This window comes from Macaca fascicularis, chromosome 17, assembly GCF_037993035.2.
Source record: "Macaca fascicularis isolate 582-1 chromosome 17, T2T-MFA8v1.1".
Lineage (NCBI taxonomy): Eukaryota > Metazoa > Chordata > Mammalia > Primates > Cercopithecidae > Macaca > Macaca fascicularis.
Window position 1 is genome coordinate 70,534,514 of NC_088391.1, and position 24,616 is coordinate 70,559,129.

At 38.6% G+C, this 24,616-nt stretch overlaps 1 protein-coding gene and 1 long non-coding RNA gene across 3 annotated transcripts in view; one reads left to right on the plus strand and one right to left on the minus strand.

Annotated features, from left to right (window-relative positions):
• Positions 1–8,105: 8,105 nt before the first annotated feature.
• Positions 8,106–9,516, minus strand: LOC107128004 (uncharacterized). Its single transcript, XR_006693516.3, has 2 exons — positions 9,293–9,516; positions 8,106–8,255 (listed from the first exon to the last, which is right to left on the minus strand). It is a non-coding gene; the product is annotated as an uncharacterized lncRNA (long non-coding RNA).
• The window catches only part of NDFIP2 (Nedd4 family interacting protein 2), a 70,619-nt gene continuing 55,436 nt past the window's right edge, over positions 9,434–24,616 (plus strand). For both annotated transcript variants that reach the window (XR_006693513.3, XM_005586071.5), the window contains exon 1: positions 9,434–9,835. Coding sequence is in view for 1 of the 2 variants with exons in the window: in XM_005586071.5 (XP_005586128.2) it covers positions 9,515–9,835 (321 nt within the window). In the remaining variant the exon portion in view is untranslated. The remainder of the gene's footprint in view (positions 9,836–24,616) is intronic.

Here is a 24,616-nt window from a genome sequence, read left to right on the forward strand (position 1 = left end):
CGACAAACATATAATAGTTTCACTTCTGGATAAACAACTAGTGACATATTTTCCATGGTTGCACACACTGGAATCTATGAATTTTGTGACGAGTCATTATGTAAGGTAAAAGCTCAGACACATAGCCTAGAAAAAATATGGAGCTAAGTTGGGAGACGTAACCGACTTGTCTGTTCTATTAGATAGCCTCTATCCTCCCTGAATTACAATTTTTACTCCACATTTTAAGTGCAAAATATTTTAAAATTTTTCTTTTTTTCTTCTTTGGGAGCCACTGGAAAATGAAAGAAAAGAAAAGCACCTCTAGGAATTATAAGCCTTTATATTTGTATGGTTATATTTTCACTTGAGCCTCACAACAACCAGACAGGGATGGAATTAATATTCTGATATTAAAGATGAGCAAACCAGCTCAACAGGTTAAGTAACTTATCTGGGGTCACCTTGCTAATATACAGCAGAGTTGGGACCAAGGCTATTACAAAATTATTTGGATAATTCAGGAAGTGAAGGAAGGAGATGCTTTGTTTTTGTTGTTTTTGAGACAAGGTCTTGCTCTGTTACCTTGGTTGGGGTGCAGTGACGTGATCATAGCTCACTGCAACCTCTAACTCCTGGGCTCAAGGGATCCTCCTGCCTCAAGTTCCCAAGCAGATGGCACCACAGGTACATACCACTGCACCTAATTTTTTAATTCATCTATTTTTTGTAGTGACAGAGGCTTCACTTTGTTGCTGAGGCTGGTCTCTGGGTCTTGCTCTGTTACCCAGGCTGGAGTGCAGTGATGTGATCATAGCTCACCTCAACCTCTAACTCCTAAGCTCAAGTGATCCTTTTGCCTCAGCCTCCTAAAAGTGCTGGGATTACAAGTGTGAGCCCAGCTGGGAGGAGAATAATGCAAGGTGAATAGTAAGAGAATATCTGCTTGAGCAATGATGTCCAATAAACTTTCTGTGATGATGCAAATGTTCTATATTTGCTCTGTCCCATATGGTAACCACTAGACACATGTGGTGACTGAGCACTTGAAATGTGGCCAGTATGACTGAAGAACTGAATGTTTAATATTTTAACATTTATATTTAAGTGATCATACGTGGCTAGTGGCTACTATATTGGACAGCGTAGCTGTATTGTTTCAGGAATCATGGTAAAGTTCCATGGTCAAAATTTGGAGGCTGGACCAAGTGACGTAGGCTCCCACATACTTTACGTGTTTAGGTTCTCTTTTATCCCAACCTCACATAAATGGAAATGTATGTGTGGAGTTGGGATTCTTTGGTTTTTAAGCTTGAATACATACAACTAATGTTAGGTACTCATCGTATTTTCAATGATTATTTGTGGAGGACACTTTTTATTGTACTTTTAAAAGTTGATGTTTTACTTGTTTTAAAGCGTCAACCCCTGAGAGGATTCACAACTATCTTAGAATTTATCCTTTTTGGTGACAATACAATGCCTGCAATGTTTCTTCCAAAAGCATTTTTGACACGTTGAGTTTATAATGTGTTTGAGTTCTTCTAATTTTGATTTTTATTAGTGCTGTTTTGGAGGGCTATTTCTAGTTGGATGAGGTAGGAACGGTCAACGGACTATTTTGGCTTGTTCTATTAGTTACCACATTTGAATCAAGCTGGAAATGGCGTGGTAGTTGCTTCCTAGATATCACTCTGAGGCTGCATTTATCTCTCTAAGGCTCAGGTTCCATATCTTCAAAATTAAGCTTTGGGGTGGGTGATCTCAAAGTTATAGGGTAAATAAAGGCTAAAGTTTTATTGTTCTATGAAAACATGCATTTTCTCTCTTTTCTAGACAATTGAGTTCTAAAGAATGTACAGGGACTACAGGGAGCCACATCATCTGTCTCATTTAGACAAAAAAATTTTGATTTTCTAGTACATGTGCTGTATTTGTGTGTGTGTGTGTGTGTGTGTGTGTGTATGTGTGGTTTTGTAACATTTATGTTTTTTTAATTATACTTTAAGTTCTAGGGTACACATGCGCAATGTGCTGGTTTGTTACATAGGTATACATGTGCCATGGTGGTTTGCTGCGCCCATCAACTTGTCATCCACATTAGGTATTTCTCCTAATGCTATCCCTCCTCCTGTCCCCCATCCCCTGACAGGCCTCAGTGTGTGATGTTCCCCGCCCTGTGTCTATGTGTCCTCATTATTCAACTCCCACCTATGAGTGAGAACATGAGTGTTTGGTTTTCTGTCCTTGTGATAGTTTGCTTAGACTGATGGTTTCCAGCTTCATCCATGTCTCTGCAAAGGACATGAACTCATCTTTTTTATGGCTGCATAGTATTCCATGGTGTGTATGTGCCACATTTTCTTAATCCAGTCTATCATTGATGGACATGTGGGTTGGTTCCAAGTCTTTGCTATTGTAAATAGTGCTGCAATAAACTTAAGTGTGCATGTGTCTTTATAGTAGCATGATTTATACTCCTTTGGGTATATGCCCAGTAATGGGATCTCTGGGTCAAATGGTATTTCTAGTTCTAGATCTTTGAGGAATCGCCACTGTGTCTTCCACAATGGTTGAACTAATTTACACTCTCACCAACAGTGTAAAAACGTTCCTATGTCTCCACATCCTCTCCAGCATCTGTTGTTTCCTGACTTTTTAATGATCACCATTCTAAATGGTGTGAGATCATATCTCATCGTGGTTTTGATTTGCACTTCTCTAATGACCAGTGATGATGAGCAGTTTTTCATATGTCTGTCGGCTGCATAAATGTCATCTTTTGAGAAGTGTCTGTTCATATCCTTTGCCCACTTTTTGATGGTATTGTTTGTTTTTTTCTTGTAAATTTGTTTAAGTTTTTGTAGATTCTGGATATTAGCCCTTTGTCAGATGGGTAGATTGCAAAAATTTTCTCCCATTCTGTAGGTTGCCTGTTTACTCTGATGATAGTTTCTTTTGCTGTGCAGAAACTCTTTAGTTTAATTAGATCTGATTTGTCTATTTTGGTTTTTGTTGTCATTGCCTTTGGTGTTTTAGTTATGAAGTCTTTGCCCATGCCTATGTCCTGAATGGAATTGCCTAGCTTTTCTTCTAGGGTTTTTAGGGTGTTAGGTCTTACATTTAAGGACCTCTTCAAGGAGAACTACAAACCACTGCTCAACAAAATAAAAGAGGACACAAACAAATGGAATAACATTCCATCCTCATGGATAGGAAGAAAGGTAATTACAGATTCAATGCCATCCCCATTAAGCTACCAATGACTTTCTTCATAGAATTGGAAAAAACTACTTTTTTGGTTCCATATGAACCAAAAAACAGCCCGCACAGCCAAGAAAATCCTAAGCAAAAAGAACAAAGCTGGAGGCATCACGCTACCTGACTTCAAACTATTCTACAAGGCTCCAGTAACCAAAACAGCATGGTACTGGTACCAACATAGATATATAGACCAATGGAACAGAACAGAAGCCTCAGAAATAACACCACACATCTACAATCATCTGATCTTTGACAAACCTGACAAAAACAAGCAAGGGGAAAGGATTGCCTATTTAATAAATGGTGCTGGGAAAACTGGCTAGCCATACGTAGAAAGCTGAAACTGGATCCCTTCCTTATACTGTATACAAAAATTAACTCAAGATGAATTAAAGACTTAAATGTATGCTTTTTTTTTTTTTTTAAAGTCAGTATCTGGAATTGCACTTGGTGTCTTCACCTTCACTGGGGAAATCATGACAGATTTCTCAATAATCATCTTCATAAACAGAATTTATAGGTATTTCATGAAAATTTCACATATAATTGATAGGTGAAGTGAAATGCAATATAAATATTTTATTTTTTCTAGGATATACCTGCCAGATACAAAAGGAACTTCCTTTTTTTCCCCAAACATTATCTTGGCTTACTTTGGCTTTGTCAGGCCAGTAGTTTTTTCCCCTATTTGAATGTTAAAGCCAGAAAATGGGTATAATTTTCTTCGTAGTTCTAGAAAGGCAGCATCTGGTAAGTTATTCCATCTGATTATCATTGTCATTTTATTCTTCAGATATTTAGTGACCTTTATCATCAGGACTGAAATCAGGCAACCTTCTTATATGTTGATCTTATTGTTGTGTCATAATATGTTGCTAATGGTGAGGCAGTGTACTGACATTAGACTGTGTTAAACAAATGAGGCCTGGTTTCTGTTATGAAATAAAAAGAGCAAATGCACATTAACATGTTAAGAAGATCTGGGTGCATAGCACACATTTCTCTTTCCTAATATTTTACACATATAGACACACACACATACCACAGACACAGACACACACACACACAGTATTTGTCTTCTTATACAATAATCACATTAGCCAGTTAAGGGACACCTGTCATAACAGCCCTATGCTCAGTGACTGTGCTGCTCTTCTATGGCTTACAGAGTAAAAAGGAGATAACATCATAGAAAGTCCTGCTTTAGTATGGTCAAAGAACAGCCTTCCATACCCAAGGTAAAGCAAAGATTATTTTAACAACTTATGAGTTATTCCAAATTCAAATATGAATTGCCCAAAGCAACATGGCTACTGATTTGCTCACATTTGTTGCCTGTTAACAAATAAAGGAAAAATGAAAATGCTAAATAAAAATATTGTTAGGACTGAGATGTAGCTTATCAGAATTCAGATCTTTTCCAAGTGTTTACTGGTGATGCCATCATATATAACTATATGTATTATATAAAGCTGATAGGAAAACTTAAATTTAGGAAATTCATTTAAATTTCTAAGCTAACTCTGTGGTACTTCCTTCCTTTCTCCTGTTCCTTCCTCTACTTTTATCTTTATTATATAGATACTATATTAGTTTGTTGTATTTACATAAACAGGGAATGTCAGTTCTCTGTATCAACTTGGCTAGATTGTAGCCCTAATTATTCAAACACTGACATAGGCATTGTGGTGATTTAATAGATGTAATTAAAGTCTTGAATCAGTTGACTTTAAGTAAAGAAGATTATCCTCAATAATCTGGGTGGGTCTGATTGAGTCAGTTAAATGTACTTAAGAGCAGAACTGAGGATTCCCTGAGGAAGAAGAAATTCTGCCTGTAGACAGCAGCTTCAACTCCAACCCTAGAGTTACAGGGGTCTGCCCTGTGGATTCTGGACTTGCTGGACCAGCCCACAGAACTGTAAGCCAATTCCCTGCAATAAATCTTTTAAGGTATGTCTTCTACTGACTCCGTTTCTCTAGTTGAATCCTGACTGATAAAAAGTTTTATTTCAGATTCTTCCAACATACTGGAGGAGAATAAAGAGAGGAAAAACAAGTAGATACTTGATTTTAAAATTGCTCACTTAGATATCCTCTCTAAAATTATAGAGCTGAACAGATGACAGGAATCTCAGAACCAGTTAAATAAGAAACACTATGTGAAGCTGAACTGAGGTTCAAGCCTACAAACTGATTAAAATATATATATACACACATACACATTATAAAAGTTTCAGAGATAAAACTGGAGTCATTATTGTGTTAATTTTCATTTATATATGAAAAGCAATAGTTTCTTATATTTTCTAAAATACACTTTAGAATTTAATGTCCAGAAAATTATTGCTAGTGAATTTTCATTAGGTAGAGATAGAAATTTTCAGATAATACAATTTTACCTCTTTCTAGTCATTCTACAGGTAATTATACAAAAACCATACATATTCCAAATGTGATTCATTACTAAGATCTGTGATCACACTAACCATCAATAGCTACTTTGAGTAGTTCTATGTGGTAAAGGAAATGATAAGAAACTAAAAATCAGTGAAGTAGTAAGGAAAATTTGGAACATCGCCTCCCCGTGATTTAGGCCTGTGTAGATGGCTTTCTGTAGGCAATGGCATGTCTTATTGCTCTTTAACTGGTGGGAATCCCAACAAAGAATCCTGGCATTTGGGTGTGCAGCTCAATATATCTGACGGTATAAGAAAGAGGATGATGAATGTTAAGTTGCTAGTTTACCTCTAGAGGGAATGACCCTGCTTCTGGGAAGGTGGGAGGGGTTCCCAATGGGAAGTACGCCCCAGGCAAAGAGATCCCCATGACCTCTATACAGCATCACACTACAGAACAACATCAAAGTCATTCTTAGTAGGAAGGCTTACGGATACATTAAATCCACATGAGAAAATGCTAACAATGTAGAGTCCTGAGGGTTTTTCTGAAGATGAAACACCAACCATGTAGAATGATAGTTGAAATTATCTAACACAATTTTGATAATGCTCCTCTATCACTATACATCTTGGTACTTGTCTTAGTTGGGTTCTCCAGGATGCAGATGCTGATATAAAGTTTTAAGTGCAACAGATTCACTGGGGAGCAACATCTGTGAAAAGAAAAAGGACTGGGCAGGGCGAGCTGTCACAACATGCTGCAGGGCTGGAAAAGTCTCTGCCAGCTTCACAGGGAACTCTGAAGCAAAGTTTGTCCCTTAAAGGGCTTCAGTGTCTAGCAAAAATAGCCAGAGCCTTGTACCACTGCCTTGCTCAGTTAGTGGCTGGGTGCCACCCTGAAAATAGCACCTCCTCAGGTTGAAAGCTGAGGGAGACCCTGACAAAGCAACCAACTGGAAGTTGTCTGACAGCCACATTCCTTCCAGCTGGGCAGAGTGTGCTTTCTTGAAAGGGAATCTGGGCAGCTTATCTCCATGTCTTCTCCAGTACTGCAGAGCGGCACTAGTAAAATGTTGGGTGGCTGTGTGTTTGGAGATGAAAATTGATCAGGCCAGAATGAGAGGTGTTAGTGAAGTGCACTAAAATTCTACAATTCTACTTGAGGTAGCTTCTAGTGCTGCACCACCGCAAATTCCTTAGATAACTAGAGTTGTCACCATAACACCAGAGACTGAAAATATTACTGGATGTTGCTTAAGGTCTGTAAAATGGTAAAGAATATTGTTATTCCCATCACATCTCAAGTAAGTTTCTCTTAGTGGGACAACTCAGTGCCTCTGCTTGTAATGGTCCATTATAGGTCACACGGGCTTAGTTGTAAAGTGGGCAAAAGCAGCTCAGAATGGCTCTTTTGGGGATGATGAATAAGAATCATTATTTTACATAGATCAAGAAGGTGGGATTTAAAGAAGTCAGACTGGCTCTTTGTGATACCTTGCTATCTTTTTATGTCTTCTGCACGTTTCACAGTAGTGGTGGTTAGGAAGAAGAAAGAGACAAGGACTCTTTTTATTAGGTACATTACACTTAATATCAGCTTAACGTAGTGCTTAATATGGTGGAGGCTCTGATGTCTGTCATCATCTACTAGTGATTTGGCATTAGCCAAGTTCATGGAACTCTTTGTGCCTTATTTTCCCTCTTCATCTGTTAACCCAGGAGTGCAATTGTGCCTATATCATGACGTTGTGGTGAGGCTAAAATAATAGATGCATAGTACTGGCTTAGAAAGGGCTCTATACTAGTAAGCTGTTGTTCTACTTCTCCTTCCTGTTTCTCTTCCTCTTTAAAAATACGGTTTCCTGCTGAATTTGTTACTTCACTAGATTAGCAAAATGTTCAGGGAATCTGAGAGGAGGGTAAAATAGAAAGAATCTGTTACTCTATCAGGATTCAAGACGTCTGCTTTTCATCAGGTCTTTGATTTTTACGGTTATGTTCTCAGTGCTGCGTTGGGTGTAAGAAATGGCCGTCTATTTGAGAAACAAATGAACACATGAATGATTAACGAAAACACATATACATATAAAATTAAGTTCTAAATAAATCTTATAGATCGTAAGTGATATAAGGATCTAATTTCAGTCTGCTGACACTGGCTGTTGTTTTGGTCATCGAGAAGCAATACCATTTGGAGTGAAATTGTGAGAGTGAGCGTTTATACCAGTTATACCAATAAAATGGCATATGTTTATTGGCTTAGAAACTAAAATACATTAAGATCAAAACAAGGCAAGTTTAACAATATTTAAGTATGAGATATCATTGCCTCTTATTGTTAGCACAGTAACGCTTTCTACTATTAGACATGTCAAAATGGCACAAATAGGAAGAGTTGATGAATGCTTTAAAAAGAACCACGAGGAAGGCTTACCTTTTCAGTTGTCAATCTCGCAAAGAGTTTTTGGGTTTTTTTGTATCTTGCTATTTTAACCAGTTGATTAGGCTCACCCAGTGGCAGTCTTCATTTCAAGGATGTCCTCTGGACATTCATGAAGGAAATAAAGTAAATGGGGCTCCAGATCCCTTTCCTTCCCTTCAGGGGGCTCCACTGTAAGATCATTTTGGGAAAATGTGGTGTTATCTTAAAAACATAGCTGGGCCACATCAAGCAGCACCATAGTTTTGAGGGTATAGAACGTTGGTCTTCAGGTTAAAAGGCACTTTTCACTGCTCTGTCATACTCTTCTACTTGCTAGAGAAATATGTTTTATGCCGTGTCATGTGTGGTTACAGACACTGAGATGCTATTAACAATGCTCCCAAGTGATTCCTTGCTGTTAAATCCATTGGAATTATTATTACCACAAAATAATCCTATCTGATTTCATTACTTTCTTCTAACGTCCTTCCAGTAACCTAGAACTCTAGAGACCTCTTCCTTTGAGAGCTGTCTGGAGAGTCTGTTGGATTTTTAAATCTCTTATTACCAAAAAGTGGAAAAAAATTTAAAAAGTAACCAAAGAGCTGGTGCCTGTAGTCTCAGCTACTCCAGAGGCTGAGGCAGGTGGATAGCTTGGGCTGAGGAGTTCGAGGCTGCAGTGAGCCATGATTGTGCCTGAGAACAGCCACTGCACTCGTCTGGGCAATATAGTGAGACCCCGTCTCTAATCATCCCACAGAAGAATTTCAGGGCAGTGGATAACTCTGTAGGATACTACAATGATGAATACCTGCCATTACACATTTGTCGTAACTCGAGGAGTATACAACAACCTGAGCGAACCCCAAGGTAACTATAGACTTTCAGTGATGATGATGTGTCAATTCGGGTTCATCAATTGTAACACATGTACCACTCTAGTGGGGGATGTTGATAATGGCGGGGTTGGGGGTGGGGTTATGCATGCGTAGGAGCAAAGTGTATACGGGATATCTCTGTAACTTCTCAATTTTGCTGTAAACTACAACTACTCTATATTAGTCTTTTAAAAATCCCTTATCTTACGAATGATTTTTGAATAAGCGTTTTAGCAATGTTCTAGAGATGAATCTCCTCCCCACGTCCTACGCTGGGTGAGTAATACGAGGAAGTGTCGGGTACCCGGGAGACCTGTCCTCAGGTGTTCCAGGAACGCGGCCCCATACCTTTGTCAGCCTCTGTCTCTGTGTGGTGAGAAGGCGCACTGGCTCGTGCCTGCGCGAGACTCGCGCACATAGAAAAGACCAATCAAGGACGGGTCATTCCCGCCCCCCGCGCGCCTTCTGCGACCGCCCACTCGACAGGTTGACAACCTAGACAGCTCCCCCGGACTTGCCTTACTTTTCCATCTCCTCCCACCTAGCTACACCCTCCCACTGGCGGCGCGGATGGGACGCCGGCGGAGCCAGCGAGTCTGCGCGAGCGGCCCGAGCATGCTCAATAGTGCGCGCGGCGCCCCGGTGCTCCTCCGCGGAACCGCGACCAACGCGGAGGTCTCGGCGGCCGCTGCGGGAGGCACAGGAAGTGAAGAGCTTCCGCCGGGAGACCGCGGCGGCAGGAACGGAGGCGGAAGGGGCCCTGCGGCGACGACGTCGTCGACGGGGGTGGCCGAGGGAGCTGAGCACGGAGAGAACTCCCCCGCTCGGAAGCCGGATCCCGAGCCGGGCAGGATGGATCACCACCAGCCGGGGACGGGGCGCTACCAGGTGGTGAGTTCCCGGCCTCCTGTGCTTCCCGGGACTGCCTCCCGCCGGGGCGTCCCGAGAGTCCCTTTCCTCAGGTTATTCCCAGAGGAAACGCTGTGGCTTTTGTTTTGTTTTCTTTTGGATCTTCTGACTGGAGCTGCTTCACTCGCCTCTCCTGCGCACTCCTGCCTAGGACTGCTTCGAAACCCTTCCCTGTCGCCCCAAGTCTCCTCCTAGCTCCTCACCCGTACCCTTAGCCCCCTTTGAGACACCTCCCTCCGCACACCTTACAACTTGTATCTGTTTTAATTTCTCACTTTATCATTTTCTTATTCTCTGACTCAGTCACTTCTGAGACATTCTAGTCGATTGTCTACTGGAAGTGGGGCTGACTTCACATACCTGCCCGGAAGGTGATCGCCGTCATAAATGGGGTGGGTGGGTGGGTAGGTGGGTGAAGGTGTAAGTACTGTGTAGAGTGGGATTTGGCAAAAATGTGGGTTAGGAATTGTGGAACCGAAGAGAAAGACTAGCCATAGTGCTGATCTTGTCTGCTCGTTAACCTTGTCATTTTTGTCCTTTTCCATTATGTTAGTATTAAAAATGACTGTATTTTTTGTAATCCCCAGTTTTTTGTTTTTTTTTTTTGTTTGTTTGGCTAGAGGGGAAACAGAGGTAGTTTTAGTAGAACAAATTCTAATCTTGTTCGAAAAATTATTTTTCGTTAAATACAAGGTTTTCCAGCTTAACTGTGTAAACTTTGGTAACTGTATGTTGAAAAAAGTGAAATATGTTCCTCTGTATTTTCAGTGTCAATTTTTAAATATATTTTTCTTTGTGTATTCTGGTGGTGACGTTGAAGATTCCTGTTGTAAACCTTAGTTAAAAATGGACTGAGCAATAGTTGACTGTGCTGTTGTGCTGTTGCAGCTAGGTAGCATGTCATTCTACAAACTTTCAGCCCATTTACTGAGGGAGACGAGATAAATAATACATAGCAGTGGTGGTGCAATTTATGGTTTATAAAATTTTACAAATTTAGGTATGTTAACCCCAGGTTTCAACTTTCAAATCTATCTGCACATGTCAGACTTAGTTATAAGCCAAGACTTTCTATTAATAAGTACATTTTGGCAATATGAAGGACACTGTAAGATGAGATCCCAATGTATGTAATTTTGCATTTTTCTAAGATAAAAGCTCACGAGGCTTCTATTTTCAACTGGTTTGCATTCTTTAAAACCTACAAAAGGTCCGTGTTCCGAATTCTTTGAAAATGTAGCAGCTTTTCTCAACAACTTGGGAAATACTGTTTCTCCTAGTATGGAAAGCATTTTTCAAGTGTACACCCTTTTGATGGTTTGAAGGGCATTTCTAGGTTTGTAAATGTTAGCAAAAATAAAATGATACAAATACTGAATAATATCAGCAGTGGAACTTGTTTCATTTTTCTAATCTTCCTGTTAGATTAGAAACATTAACCATGTTCTCCTACACACGTCACTACTTAAAACACTGTTAATTTATGTAGCTCTCAGTTTTAAGATATTTGTTTTCCCTACAGCTCCTTTCAAAATAAATGGACATATTTTATTGCTGCCCCCTCCCCTCATTTTTTTCAAACTGATGATGTGTCCCACATAGACTTTGAAGTTCCTTGAGAGCAGAGGGCAAAAATCAGTTCTTCTAAAGATAATGCCTACCAGTCCCTCTAAAGATAATACTTTAAGTAAGTAGGACATCGATTTGTTTTCCTTGTAAGGCAACAGTGTTAGGGTTACACAACTTACATAGTCATTTAACCTATCCAGTATAACTCTTGGTTTTGTTTATAATGGCCTGATTAATAACATCTAAGTGTATGTCAGAGAAAAAGCTGAATTGACATTTTCCGTAGACTTTTTAAACTAGAGATCAGTATTCAGCTCTGGCTTATATGATGAACATAACTATTTTGTGGTTGCCTTTAGCTCAGTTTTTGGGAAAACTGGAATGTGTAATAAACTGGAGCAATAAACAGCTTGAGTTGTCGAATGTTAAGGGATGACTAAGTCAGGAGATAGGCAAGTATACTTAGGGGTGAGATGGTATACAATGTTAATTTTTCACTTATTTAAAGAATTTAAATACAACTTTTCATACTGGAAAGCTAGTAGTGATGCTCAGGGTCATCAGAACGACCTACTACCATTAGCCAGTGCACAAGCTTTATCTAGAAACTGCTTTTTCTGTGATCTTTCCTTTCATTGTTAAAAGCACCCAAAATTTATTAAGTAAAGCAGTTAACAGTTTAGAGCTACAAAAATTCTTGATTGTTACCCTTCTAATTTCAGAAAAAGCCAGGTATGGTACATAATTTTCTGGGAAATTCAGTTTTGTTCGTTAGTAAATGAGCAGTGTTGCTAACTATGATAAAGTTGACTTGGCTTGCAGCTGCTAGACCACATTCTAACTTTGATGTTCTTATTTTATTATTTATTTATTTTTTGAGATGGAGTCTCTGTCACTCAGGCTGGAGTGCAGTGGCGTGATCTCGGCTTGCTGCAACGTCTGCCTCCCAGGTTCAAGTGATTCTCCTACCTCAGCCTCCTGAGTCGCTGGGACTGCAAGTGTGCTCCACCATGCCTGGCTAATTTTTGTATTTTAGTAGAGATAGGGTTTCACCATGTTGGCCAGGCTTGTCTCAAACTCCTGACCTCAAATAATCTGCCCGCCTTGGCCTCTCAAAGTGCTGGGGTTGCAGGTGTGAGCCACAGAGCCCGTCCAAAGTTCTCTATTTTGAAGGATTATGTACTTCTACCAAGCTGACTTCTAAGATTGTACCTGTACCAAGCTGACTTCTTATTCTGTGTACAAGTTAAATTGGCAGTGTTGATTGTAGCAGTAATTTCCCAAACTATATTTCAGAATGAGAGTAAGTGTAACTGGAAGATTTACAATACATTAGCATATTAAAACCATGAAAAATTCTGCAGTAAAGACAGTGATTTGGATTTCTTTAACCTAGCTCTTCTTAATCTTTGTTTTGTTTTGTTCTTTGTTTTTAAAAATTTAAGATTATGTTAACATTTCCAAAATATCAATTTTCTATGGAACATAATTTGAAGTATTCATTCTACAAAGATCTGAGTACTTTGCTCTTGTATCTGGGGAATTAGAGTTGCCCTCAATAAATCAGCTGGGAAGGAGGCTTGAAGGAGGCCTGACTATTAACGGGTAAAAAACCTGCAGGTTTTAAAGCCATCTGGGCTTATATATTAGATGATGCTGTTTGCAATTTGTGAGACCGTGGCTTAGTTACTTTACATCTTGAAGCCTCATTTTCCTCATATTAGTACCTACCTGACTAGGATTATTGTGAGAAATAATATAATACGTGTGTAAAACATATAAAGACTGGTACATGATAAATAAGTACCCTTTTTATAAGCTAATAAGTTAGTGTGCTAATGTTTCACGGTTGCTGGCAAAAAAGAGGTGACCTCCAGGTTAGAGACCGATCATTACTCATGGCATAGCAAGCAGCACGAACATCAGCATATTTGTGTAGGTTTTCCTAGCTACCAAATTCCACAAAGGGGCTGGGTGTCCATATGGATGCGTGCAGTGGGTTTGCATCACAGCTGAGGAACTCAAAACCAAGGGTGCAGCCTTTTTTCTTTTTTTTTTTTTTTTTTTTCCTTCAAGCAGCAAATATCTTAGCAAACAAAAAACAAACTAGTTTACCTTTTCCTGGGATGGTAGTTACACACTGTGGTTGCCTGATCTTTGTTCCCGATGTAACTTATTAGAAGAAACAGCTCAGTATCAGGAAATGGAAAGCTTTACAGACTGACACACTCAGCAAGAATGTGCAGGGACATTCAGGCCCATGGCTGACTGCCTCACCCAATAGTGCATGTTCTGGATGAGATAATATATAATGAGTTTTCGGTATAGTCATTTCATTTTCCATTGGAAGGAAGTGTTGCAGCCTCTTACCTTTCCTTACTGTCTAGTTGTCACCTTTTCTTGCCAACCTTATTCCTTTGATCGTCTCTTGTTTGTTTCTTTGGAATTTATCAGTGTATTTTATCTGGTTTATATTCTTACTATACCTTTTTTACATTATCAAGGTTACCCAACTGCATAGTCAAACAGCTACTTTTCAGTTCTCACGTTGCTTGATTTCTCTGTTATATTGACAGTATGAACATTCTTTGAAAGTCCATCCTTATTCCTGATAATAAGAAACTTCCTACTTCTCTTGACTTCTGACTTTTCTTGTCTTAGTGAACTCTTTTTGTACTTAATTCCTTCTCCTTAAATATTGATGCATTACCTGGTATGGAATATTGTCTATTAACTTTCTTCCTCATTTGACCATCCCTGAGGAATTGTTTGTACTATGTGAATCATATTTGTAGAATACAGGTTGAGTATTCCTACTCCAAAAACCTGAAATCTGAAATGCCCCCAAATCTGAAACTTTCTGAACACCACATGATATCACAAGTGGAAAATACCACACGTACATATTCAACACAATTTAGTTTCATGCACAGTCACGTTCATCTTTGGGATCCATTCCCAAGGTGTTTCGTTATGTGTATGCAGTATTCCAAAATCCAAAAAAAATCTGAAATCCCAAACATTCTGGTCCCAAGCGTTTTAAATAAGGGATACTCAACCTGTATCAATCTTATTTTTGTTCTTTTGCTCAAAAACCTTCAGTGGCCCCTTACTGAACCTGCCCCCAACATTTAATAACATTTAATATTTAAACTTCCAAATTTATAAAAAAGTTGAAAGAATTGTACAGTTAACCTCCATACAAATTGTAGGCTCTACAGTTGTTAACAGTTTATTTTATTTGTGTTGTGTATTTATCAATCCATCTTTTTTTTTTGATCCTTTTGAAGTAAGTTGCAGGGATCAGTGTACTTGCCTGCAAGCCACGAATTTTTCATTAGCCTACATTTTAATATTTGTTTATGGTTCTTTTTCTTTGGGGTAAAATCAGTGTATATTGAAATGCACAAATCTTACATGGCCTAGTGGATGAACTTTGGCAAATTTATATACTCATGTAACCCAAACCACCTTTGACATGTAGAGCAGAGATCAGCAAACTATGGTCCAACTCCTGGTTTTGTAAATAAATTTTATTGGCACACAGCCGTGCCCATTCATTTACAGTGGTAGAGTTGAGGACATTCATGTACTGCATAATGACTTTTCATTCAATGAGGGACCTCATATACTAGGGTCCTGTAAGATATATTTAGATAAATACTGTTGTGTTACAATTGCCTACAGTATTCAATGCAATAACTTGCTGTACAGGTTTGTAGTCTAGGAGCAATAGGCTAGACCATACGGCCTAGTATGTAGTAGGCTATATATACAACCTAGATTAGCAAAAGTACACTCTCTGATGTTAGCACAGACACTCATCCATCATAGGGACCCCACCCTCATGACCTCATCTAAACCTAATTACCCCCCAAAGGCTCTAACTTCAAATAACATCACTCTGGTGATTAGGGTTTCAACATACACATTTTGGAGAGACACAGACATTCAGTTTGTACCACTACCTTTTACAGATAAATTTTACTGACCTGATACAGAACATTACCATCACCCTAGAAAGTTTCCTTATTATTCTTACTAGATCAATTCCTACCCCCCAGGTGACTGTTCTGATTTTTTCACTTCAAATTACCTAGTTTTGCCTATTCTAGAATCATACGGCATGTAGTCTACAAAGCTTCTTTCATTCAGCATGAGGTTTTTTAGATTGATCCATGTTTTTGTGTGTATCAGTAGCTCATCCCTTTTTATTGTATATTTTTCATCATATAAATCATATGAATACACTGCAGTTTATCCGTTGCTATTGATGGATATTTGGCTTGTTTTTAGTTTTCTTTTGCTGTTATGAGTAAAACTGTTACATTCTTGTACAAATCTTTTTGTAAAGCTGATATGAATATTCTTGTACAAATCTTGTTGTGGACATATGTTTTTATTTGCCATGGGTGGAATTACTGAGTAATAGGGTAGGTGTATGTTTAAATTTTATAAGAAACCACCAGACTTTTTTCCAAAGTAGTTATGCCATTTTATACTTCCACCATCAATGTATGAAAGTTTTGGTTGCTCCACACACTTGCAAACATTCTGCTGCTGTCAGTCTTTTTAATTTTAACCATTCTGGTGGGTTTATTACATTTTTGAAGTTTAAAATTTCTGTTCTTAGCATACAAATTTTTTTGAATGGGCCCTCCCTACCTGCACAGTGACATATCTCAGCAATCTGTCTTCTTAATTTTTATGCACTCATTTCTCATCTGAAGTTCTGTACTCTCTCTGGTTTGTTTGCCTCATAAAATCCTGTTCTTAAATGTAAAAACTCCTTCGAATCTATAATTGAAAGAGGGAGGTAAAGAGAGCTTCTTACCTCTCTCATCAGCATCAAGGCAGAAGAAAGTTAGGATAACTTGTTATACTGAATTATGTGTTCGTGTGTCTTTCTAACCTTGTAGACTCTTGCTTTTTCTCAAAGGTGTATCAGGGTTATGTCAATGTCTGATTTTTATTTCATCTTTAAAATAGATCTTTACATGTTGAAAAAACTAATTGAGGAAATTTACACTCAAATATGTTGTATACTAAGTAGTACACCAGGTTGTACACCAATACTCAAATGTGTTGTATACCAAGTTGTTGCTTCTAACTTGAAGACCAGTTTTATGTTAATTTGGGTTGCGAGGGTAAATTGCTTTTAAACATACCCCAGATTAAAGTTTCTCTTGCTATTTTTGTGCATGTCATGATATTAACTGTAAATATGTTATTTATTTGTTTGAGTTTAGCTCATTAAAAAAAATTATACAAATGAGTACACACCTGAACAGTGCTGAATCAAATGGTAGCCTTTGCTTAGGCACATTTGAGCAGTACATGATCTAGTACTGGAGGGCTATATGTGAGTGGCAAATAATTGCATTGGAATTGTATCATGAAAATACCATATTATAATTTATAGCTTATGTTTTTGAGTGCCCTTTGTCAGATTTATGCTAAAGATATGGTAGCAGTTTTTAGATATCATTATTAATTATGAAACAAAGATCCTATAACTCATTCATCTGACATATAATAGCTTATGAAGTACTTCTGTCTGCTTCTGTTTTAGGTGTTGGTGAATAAGACAGTTAAGTTTTTGTCTCATGGCTCATGCTTTGGTGGAGGGAGTGCAGATAGATAAGTAAGCCTAATTTCAGATAGTAATGAATTCTTTGAAGAAAATAAAGCAAGTTGATGGAATAAATAATACATTCTATCAATTGTGAAATAGCAATAATAGAACAGTAATTACATTATATTAATAAAATGCTGCTAAATGCTTTATACATATTAGCACACTTAATCCTTCCACTTCTATGAAGTAGATAATGTCATTATCCTCATTTTGCAGATGAGAAACATGAGACACAAGTTAAATAAAGGCCCAGCTGTGATGGAGTTGGTATTCAGACTTGGGTGTTTTAGTTTTATATTGCTGTGTAACAATCATCTCTAAATACAAGCATTTTATTTTCTTTTAAGATCCATGGGTTGAGTGTGATCAGGGAATTGTTGAGTCTAGTCTGCATGGGGTTAGCTGGGGCTGGAGCCATTTTGGGGCTTGATTGGGTTGGAATTTCCAGGATGTCTCACTCACTTGGCTGCAGTTGATGTTGTCTATTTTCTGGGAGCTCAGCTGGGACTGTTGACTTAAGCATCTCAGTTCTCCTCTGTGTGCCCTCTTGATGTGACCTTGGCTTCCCACAGCATACAAGGAAGAGGAAGCTGCCGTTCTCAGGGCCTGGGCTTGGAAATTCGTAGTGTCATTTTTGCAGTGTCCTATTGGTCAGAGCAGCTGAAAGACCCCCTAAATTCAAAGGAAGAAGGAATAAATTCCATCTGTCAGTGGGGGAGAAACATGCACATACATGGAGGGAAGAAAGCGATAGTGGCCATCTTTGGAGATGATGTACCACACCAGTCAATTTGACCCCTTAGTAAATAGGGATCAGCTTAGTCAGGGAACTCCATCCACTCTGAAGTTGTGACAGTCAGGCAGACTTGATTGAAATGTGAAGATCTATTTCTAGTTGATGAGGATTGTAAATGTAATAGTAACCTGTAGTGAAAATCAGTTTGTTGATTGAAGATATAGGAGGAAAGCTGTATGGCTGCAGCAAAGTTAAGGGGATGGCCTAGAGTGGAATGGGACAAAACAGAAACAAATTTTATGCTGGATTCGATAGACGAATGCAACTCTCATTTATAACTCTAGTTTATAATTGTTTCGTGAAAGCAGTTAGGGCCACCTACATGATTTGCAAAGTCTAATGCTGAATGAAAATGTGGGGCCCTGGCCTGTGATGAGGATGTCAATCTCCCCTTTCTGCAGAGCTCGTCTTTGTACAGGTCTATGGACCCCTAAGCAAATATGGAGTCTCCACGTCAGGACATGCTCATTACCTACATCAGTGATAGGCAAGAGGCCACCCTCTGAAATGTGCCAGGGTGCTTCTAGCCTAGGATGGAGATGGCTGTCACCTTGCCTTTCCCCGAGTTGTGGCGTGAGGACTGGGAGGTCAGACTGAGCCAAAGGGTTCAATTGAGTGAGAACACTTCCTGGAGAGGCAGACTGCTGGTAAGCTGAGGTGTCAGGCCCCTGGCACATGCTCCATTGGAGTCCTATTAGAGTTTACTTACAAAACTGATATTTAGAGATCAAATTATTAAGAATTTTAAGACAGTGATCACAGGGTATTAAACTCCAATCATGGGTTCCTCCTGACTGGTGGTCCCATGTGACTACAGTGATCACATGCTCATGAAGATGGCCCTGAAGGCTGTGTTACTTGGGATGGTGGTGGTGGTGATGTAGACCGGGGGTTAGTAAACCCTTTCTGTAAAGGGCCAGATAGTATTTTCGGCTTTACAGGCCATGTGGTCTCTGTCACAGCTACTCAGATCTGCCATTGTAATGTAACAGTATCCATACCAAATATGAAAATGAACAAATGGGCTGTGTTCCAGAAAACTATTTGCAAAAACAGTGTGCTGGATTTGGCCTACTTGCTCTAGTTTGCCCACTCCAATGTAGATGTTATAGGAATGTACCTCATATAGTCCTGAAGCTTGGCATGTTGAAGGGCACTTCAGAAAAATTAATTTTTTTTTCTTTTTTTTTGAGACAGAGTCTCACTCTGTTGCCCAGGCTGAAGTGCAGTGGTGCGATCTCGGCTCATTGCAAGCTCCGCCTCCCGGTTTCATGCCATTCTCCTGCTTCAGCCTCCTGAGTAGCTGGGACTACAGGCGCCCGCCACCACACCCGGCTCACTTTTTGTATTTTTAGTAGAGATGGGGTTTCACCGTGTTAGCCAGGATGGTCTCGATCTCCTGACCTCGTGATCCTCCCACCTCGGCTTCCCAAAGTACTGGGATTACAGGCGTGAGCTACTGTGCCTGGCGCAGAAAAATTAATTTTTTATTTCACCCAGTCTCTAAATAAATTCCTAACGATGTGGTGAGGTTGTTTTGCATCCCTTATTTGCACCTGATAATCAGTCAAGCACCTAGTCTGTCCCTAGAATTGGGATGGATATGAGTGGATAGTAGAAGAGAATATAATACTGCCTGTGAGAGTGGCAAAGACAGCTTATTCAAATATGGTGGAATCTTCATTCTGTTAGTGTGATCTCCTCACTGAGGTTATTCTTGACTACCTTATTTTAAATCACTGTGTTTTATCCAGAGTACTTACCACCATCTGGTATTCCAAATATTTTGCTTATTTATTTCCTACCTCCCTTCTTCCTCCCTGAATTTAAGTCTCATGATGATAGAGAGATTTTTGTCTGTTTTGCTCACTACTGTGTATATCTTTCCATACCTGGCATGTGGTAGACTTTCAGTATTTGATAAAGGTGAATGAATGGTGCTAGTTCAAGGCCAGTCTTATAGACATAAAACCTTGCCTATGTTATTTTATTCCTTTTTATATTTGTTCTGTCTCTGCTACTGAGACCTGGGCTCTTTAAGGTGGGGGTGATGGTGGTGGTTGTTTTTTTGCATTTTCTTCCAGCTTAAAATATATTGCTTAGTCTTCCTCCGCCTCTCCTCTCTCTCTGAATCTTCCTCCGCCTCTCCTCTCTCTCTGAATGGTGTCCTTTAGAGTTGTTCAGTAAGTAGCCTATGAAGCCATATGCAGTGGCCCTGCTTATCACTTTCATAAACTCTGGAGTTGTGAATACTGGTTTGATTTTCCTTATCTTTTTAATATTGATTACTCAGCAACTATTTTCTTCTATTTTCTTAATATCTGACTTTCATTCTAAAACATTGCTCAATTGTATGTGTATCCACAGTATGTTATTTTAGGATTTTGTATGTATTCTATATATGTCGGCCTAACTTGAGTTTAATTAACTGTGGAATGGTATGGAATCTTCCGCTGACGTTTAGTCAGTGTAAATTTACTGACAAGATCACTGTAATTAAGGCTATGTAATTGTAAATCATTGTATGTCTCTGTTTTTGGGCCTTGTTGTTATGGTTTTGAACTTTCAGATGTTTGATCACTTAGCTGGAATTAGGGTGTGGGTAAAATTCTTGTTAAAGACATGCTAAATGCAAGTTGGGAAATGCAGTAGTCTAAGATTTACTATCAGATTATTTCAGGGTTTTGACTTGCTTTTAAGATTTGTTTGAACATGTACAGTTTAATATTTTAAAAGTTCAGTAATGTGCTGTGGTTTAGTTCGTCTATGATGTTTCTCCAGAATTACTCATAACATTATGTAAAGAAATTGTGCTGTTTGGACAGAGGTTTTGAGAATAAGGGAGTGAACTGGAGTTCATTGTGTAAAAGAACCTTTCAGTGTGATGGTATTAACCCCTTTACTAATTTTAGGGGTCTTAGGACATGTAGCCTGTTGGATATTGGACTGAGGAAATCCAGTAGTGACACTTTTTTTTTTTTTCCCTTTCTTTACAAGTGTTCAAAGTGACAGCTTTTATAGAACATTTGTTCTCACCTCGGGAGAGCTTTCATCTATATCAGATGACTTTTTGTGTGATTTCTCTCCAAAGGGAAGAGTCTTGAAATAACACTTGAGAGTTTTATGTTTTTTGAGGCAGAGTCTCGCTGTGTTACCCAGGCTGGAGTGCAGTCTGGTGGATCACAGCACTGCAGCCCCAACCTTCTGGGTTCAAGCAGTCTTCCCCCTCAGCCTCCCAAGTAGCTAAGACTACAGGCATGCATCACCACACTTGGCTGATTTTTTTCTTTTTTAGAGATAGAATCTTACTATGTTGCCCAGTCTGTTCTCAAATCATTTCCTGCCTTGGCCTCCCAAAGTGCTGGGATTACATACATGAGCCACTGTTCCTGGACACACTTAAGACCCTTTTAAGTTTTTGTTTTTAACCTTTAGAGAGCAACAGGAGCACCCGCATACCTCATCCCTGCCTACTTTGTTGTTGCATTGCGTACTTTGGCCATGTTTTAAACTATAATGCTTTTGTTTCTTCTATCACCATCCCAAATCATGCTATCTCTTGCTTTGTAGCTTTTAAACGTATCTTTCCCATTTTTTCTTTTCTCCCTCCTTCCTCCAGGACTAATTTCAATTCTGTATTCAGATCTATATTTAGATCTTATTTTCTTCGAAAAACCTTTCCTTCCCTTTTACCTCTCCATCTCCATTTCCTGCTCTTTACTTTCAAGTTCTGTGTGTTCTTTTAACAGTGTGCACTTATCCTTGTTATAGCCCTTATTTCATGGTGTGTATTTCCTCACTAGATTGTAAACTCAGTGGGAAGCAGGGCTTAGATCTGTCTTGTTTATAATAGTTTGTCATTGTACTGGTCCTGTTATAGGTGAAAAATAAATACTTATTAAAGAAATAAATGGATGTCTTTTCTGAATGACTCCAAGTGTATGCATGGCAATACTGGTATATTTTCTTATGTTTATAAAGCGATATGTAGTTTTAGAGAATTCTGTGCTATAAAAGTAATAATGTTTTGCACAGCCTATATACTGTTGATATTCTTGATGTTCATAATTAGGATATATCCTTTGCTTTTATAATAGTGCTGATTAATCAGTTTAGATGAGTTCTGGTATTTTTGAAGAATTCCTCTTGTGACCCATGGCTTGCATTTGCAAGACAGTAACTATGGTTAGGTTATTTTGTCTACCCATGGAAAACAGAAAAGGAAATTGTTTCCAGATATTGTGGAAGTAGAGGAGTCTTTAGTGATCGTTTTCTTCAATGTGCTCATTTTACAGAAGACTATCCGAGGGAGGTTCTGTTCAAGGTTATGCAGGAAAGCTTCGAGGACAAATTTTATTACCATAAACATAGCAACAGAGTTAAAATACATCAAGGATCCTGGGAAATAAAACCTTTATGATAGCTAACTTTCTTTTATTTATGACAATGCCAGACATAGGGAGCATGGATGGTATAGCATAAAAGTCTGCTACAGTGAACCCAGCCGATTGTGTAGCACCCACAACTCAGTAACCTTTCATTGGGCTGGGTTTAGCTTGTAGGTAAGTTTTCTTTAACTGTCATATTAAAAAAAAAGTCAAGTAGTACATGTACAGTTTTAAAATTCCGAGCACCAAAAGACAAATAATTAAAAACAGCAATCTCCTTTTCACCCTTTATCTTGTAAATTTTTCTCCTTGTAGGGGAAGAACCCAAAAAACCTTTGAACTATTTCAGCTGCTTTATTTTACTCTGTATTTTTAACATATGCAGTTTCAGCCACTAATTTATTTTTATTAATTTTACTTTGCTTTCTTACATGTCCTTGGTTTCCCTACCCAAATCATGATCTTTGTAGTCCTGCCTCTTGGGTTCAAGTGCTGACTTTTCAAAAACATTGTGACCTTGGGCCAACTATTCTATGTTGTTGTTTCCTCATCTGTAACGTACGGACAGTACAGAATTCTATCTCAGAATTATTGTGAAGATTAAATGTATGAAAACCATCTAATTTTTGCTTAAATCAGTGACTGATATTTACATTTTATGACTGAAAAAATAACTCATCACTGAGTTAAGCAGTATATTTTGTATAATTTAAAAAATGTTTCGTGGGGCTACTTAATTTTTATTTCTTTAGTTATCTATATATTGTTAATTTTTTGCATATCCTCTGGTGACTTTCCCAAACTTACTTTTCATGTTAATTTTTGCATGGTCAGAGTCATTGGATTAGTTCCTTTTTTCTTTGAAGACATTCTTCCTAGAGCCCTCTATTCTCCTATTTCAACTGTACTATTTGCTCTCTAGGCCTGATGCACAGCTGTCATACTGAGACTTTTCCCTGTAGATGTGTTATATTTCCTGTTTGTTGCACTGTAAGTGTAAGTCTTTTGTTGTTTTTGTTTACTCGTTTATTTTGCTGGAAGATGTTTTCCCATAGGTTCTTAAGAAGGGATACTTGGGAGGTTAAACATTTTTTAAGACATTGAGTTTGCTGACGTAAAGCTCATTTTAATGTCATTTTAATGTCTGTAATACCTGTAGTGATAATAACCTCTTTTTCATTCCTGGTATTGGAGATCTTCTGTATTCTTTTTTCCTTAAATGGTCTACCTGTGATTTTCTGTCAATTTTATCGATCTTTTTAAAGAATCATCTTTTGACTTTGTTAAATTTCTGTTGTTCTATGTTACCGATTTCTGTTTTTACCTTATTTACTGTTTTTCTCTTTGTGTTATGGTTTACTTTTTGTGTGTGTCTAATTTCTACTTATTTGATATTTTTCTAGAAATCTTATTTTCTAATTTGATTTTATTCACTTTAAATTTCTCGAGACATTTTTATGGGCTAATATATCCAACTTGATATACTGTGTGCACTTGAAAATGTATATTCTTCAGTTGTTGGATGTAGTGTTCTAAAAATGTCAGATCAGGTTCATAGTATTGTTCTGATCTTCTTTGTCTCTACTGATTTTGTTTTTATGTTCTACTAATTGCTGAAGAAGAGTTATTAAAATCTGAAATGATATAATGATCCTTTAATGATCTGTTTCTTGTTTTCTAAGTTTTGCTCTCTTATGAAATGCCCCACTTTATCTCTGATAGTGATCTTTGTCTTCAAGTCTATTTTACATGATACTAACATAGGCTTCTTATTTTATATTTAGGTTGGTGCAAAAATAATTGCAGTTTTTGCCATTTCTTTGAAATATTTTCAAATGGCAAAAACCACAAATACTTTTGCAACAACCTAAATATTTTTGTGTGGTGTATCTTTTTCTGTTTACTTTCAACCTATCTAGGTCCTTTAAATGTGTCTTTTGCTGGTACCTTATAGTTAGGTCCTACTTTTAACAGCTTCTGCCTTCTCATCGGAGTGTTTGTATTTAATGTGATTGTTGATATGATTGATTTACTGTTTGGGTGAGGGAGAAGGGACAAGATGGAGGAAGGTAAACAAGAAGGCACCGCCCCTGTTGCTTCCTGGTTCTTCATCACCAACTTACCGCGCCTGGGAAAATGCAGATCAACTGAGCAGGCGACACCGGATCTCAATCCGAAGAGATCGAAACTTACCCGGCCACGCCTATGGAGACGCCCCTATCATGCCCTAATCCCGCCCACTGCCCGCCCCTTTCCAGTACCAATGCATAAAAGTCCGCTGCGGGCAGGAGCTGGCCTGACTTCTTTGGCCCCCGCATTTGTGTACTGGAGAACCTCACCGGAGAGCCAGAGCGCCAGTGCGACTTCCCTGG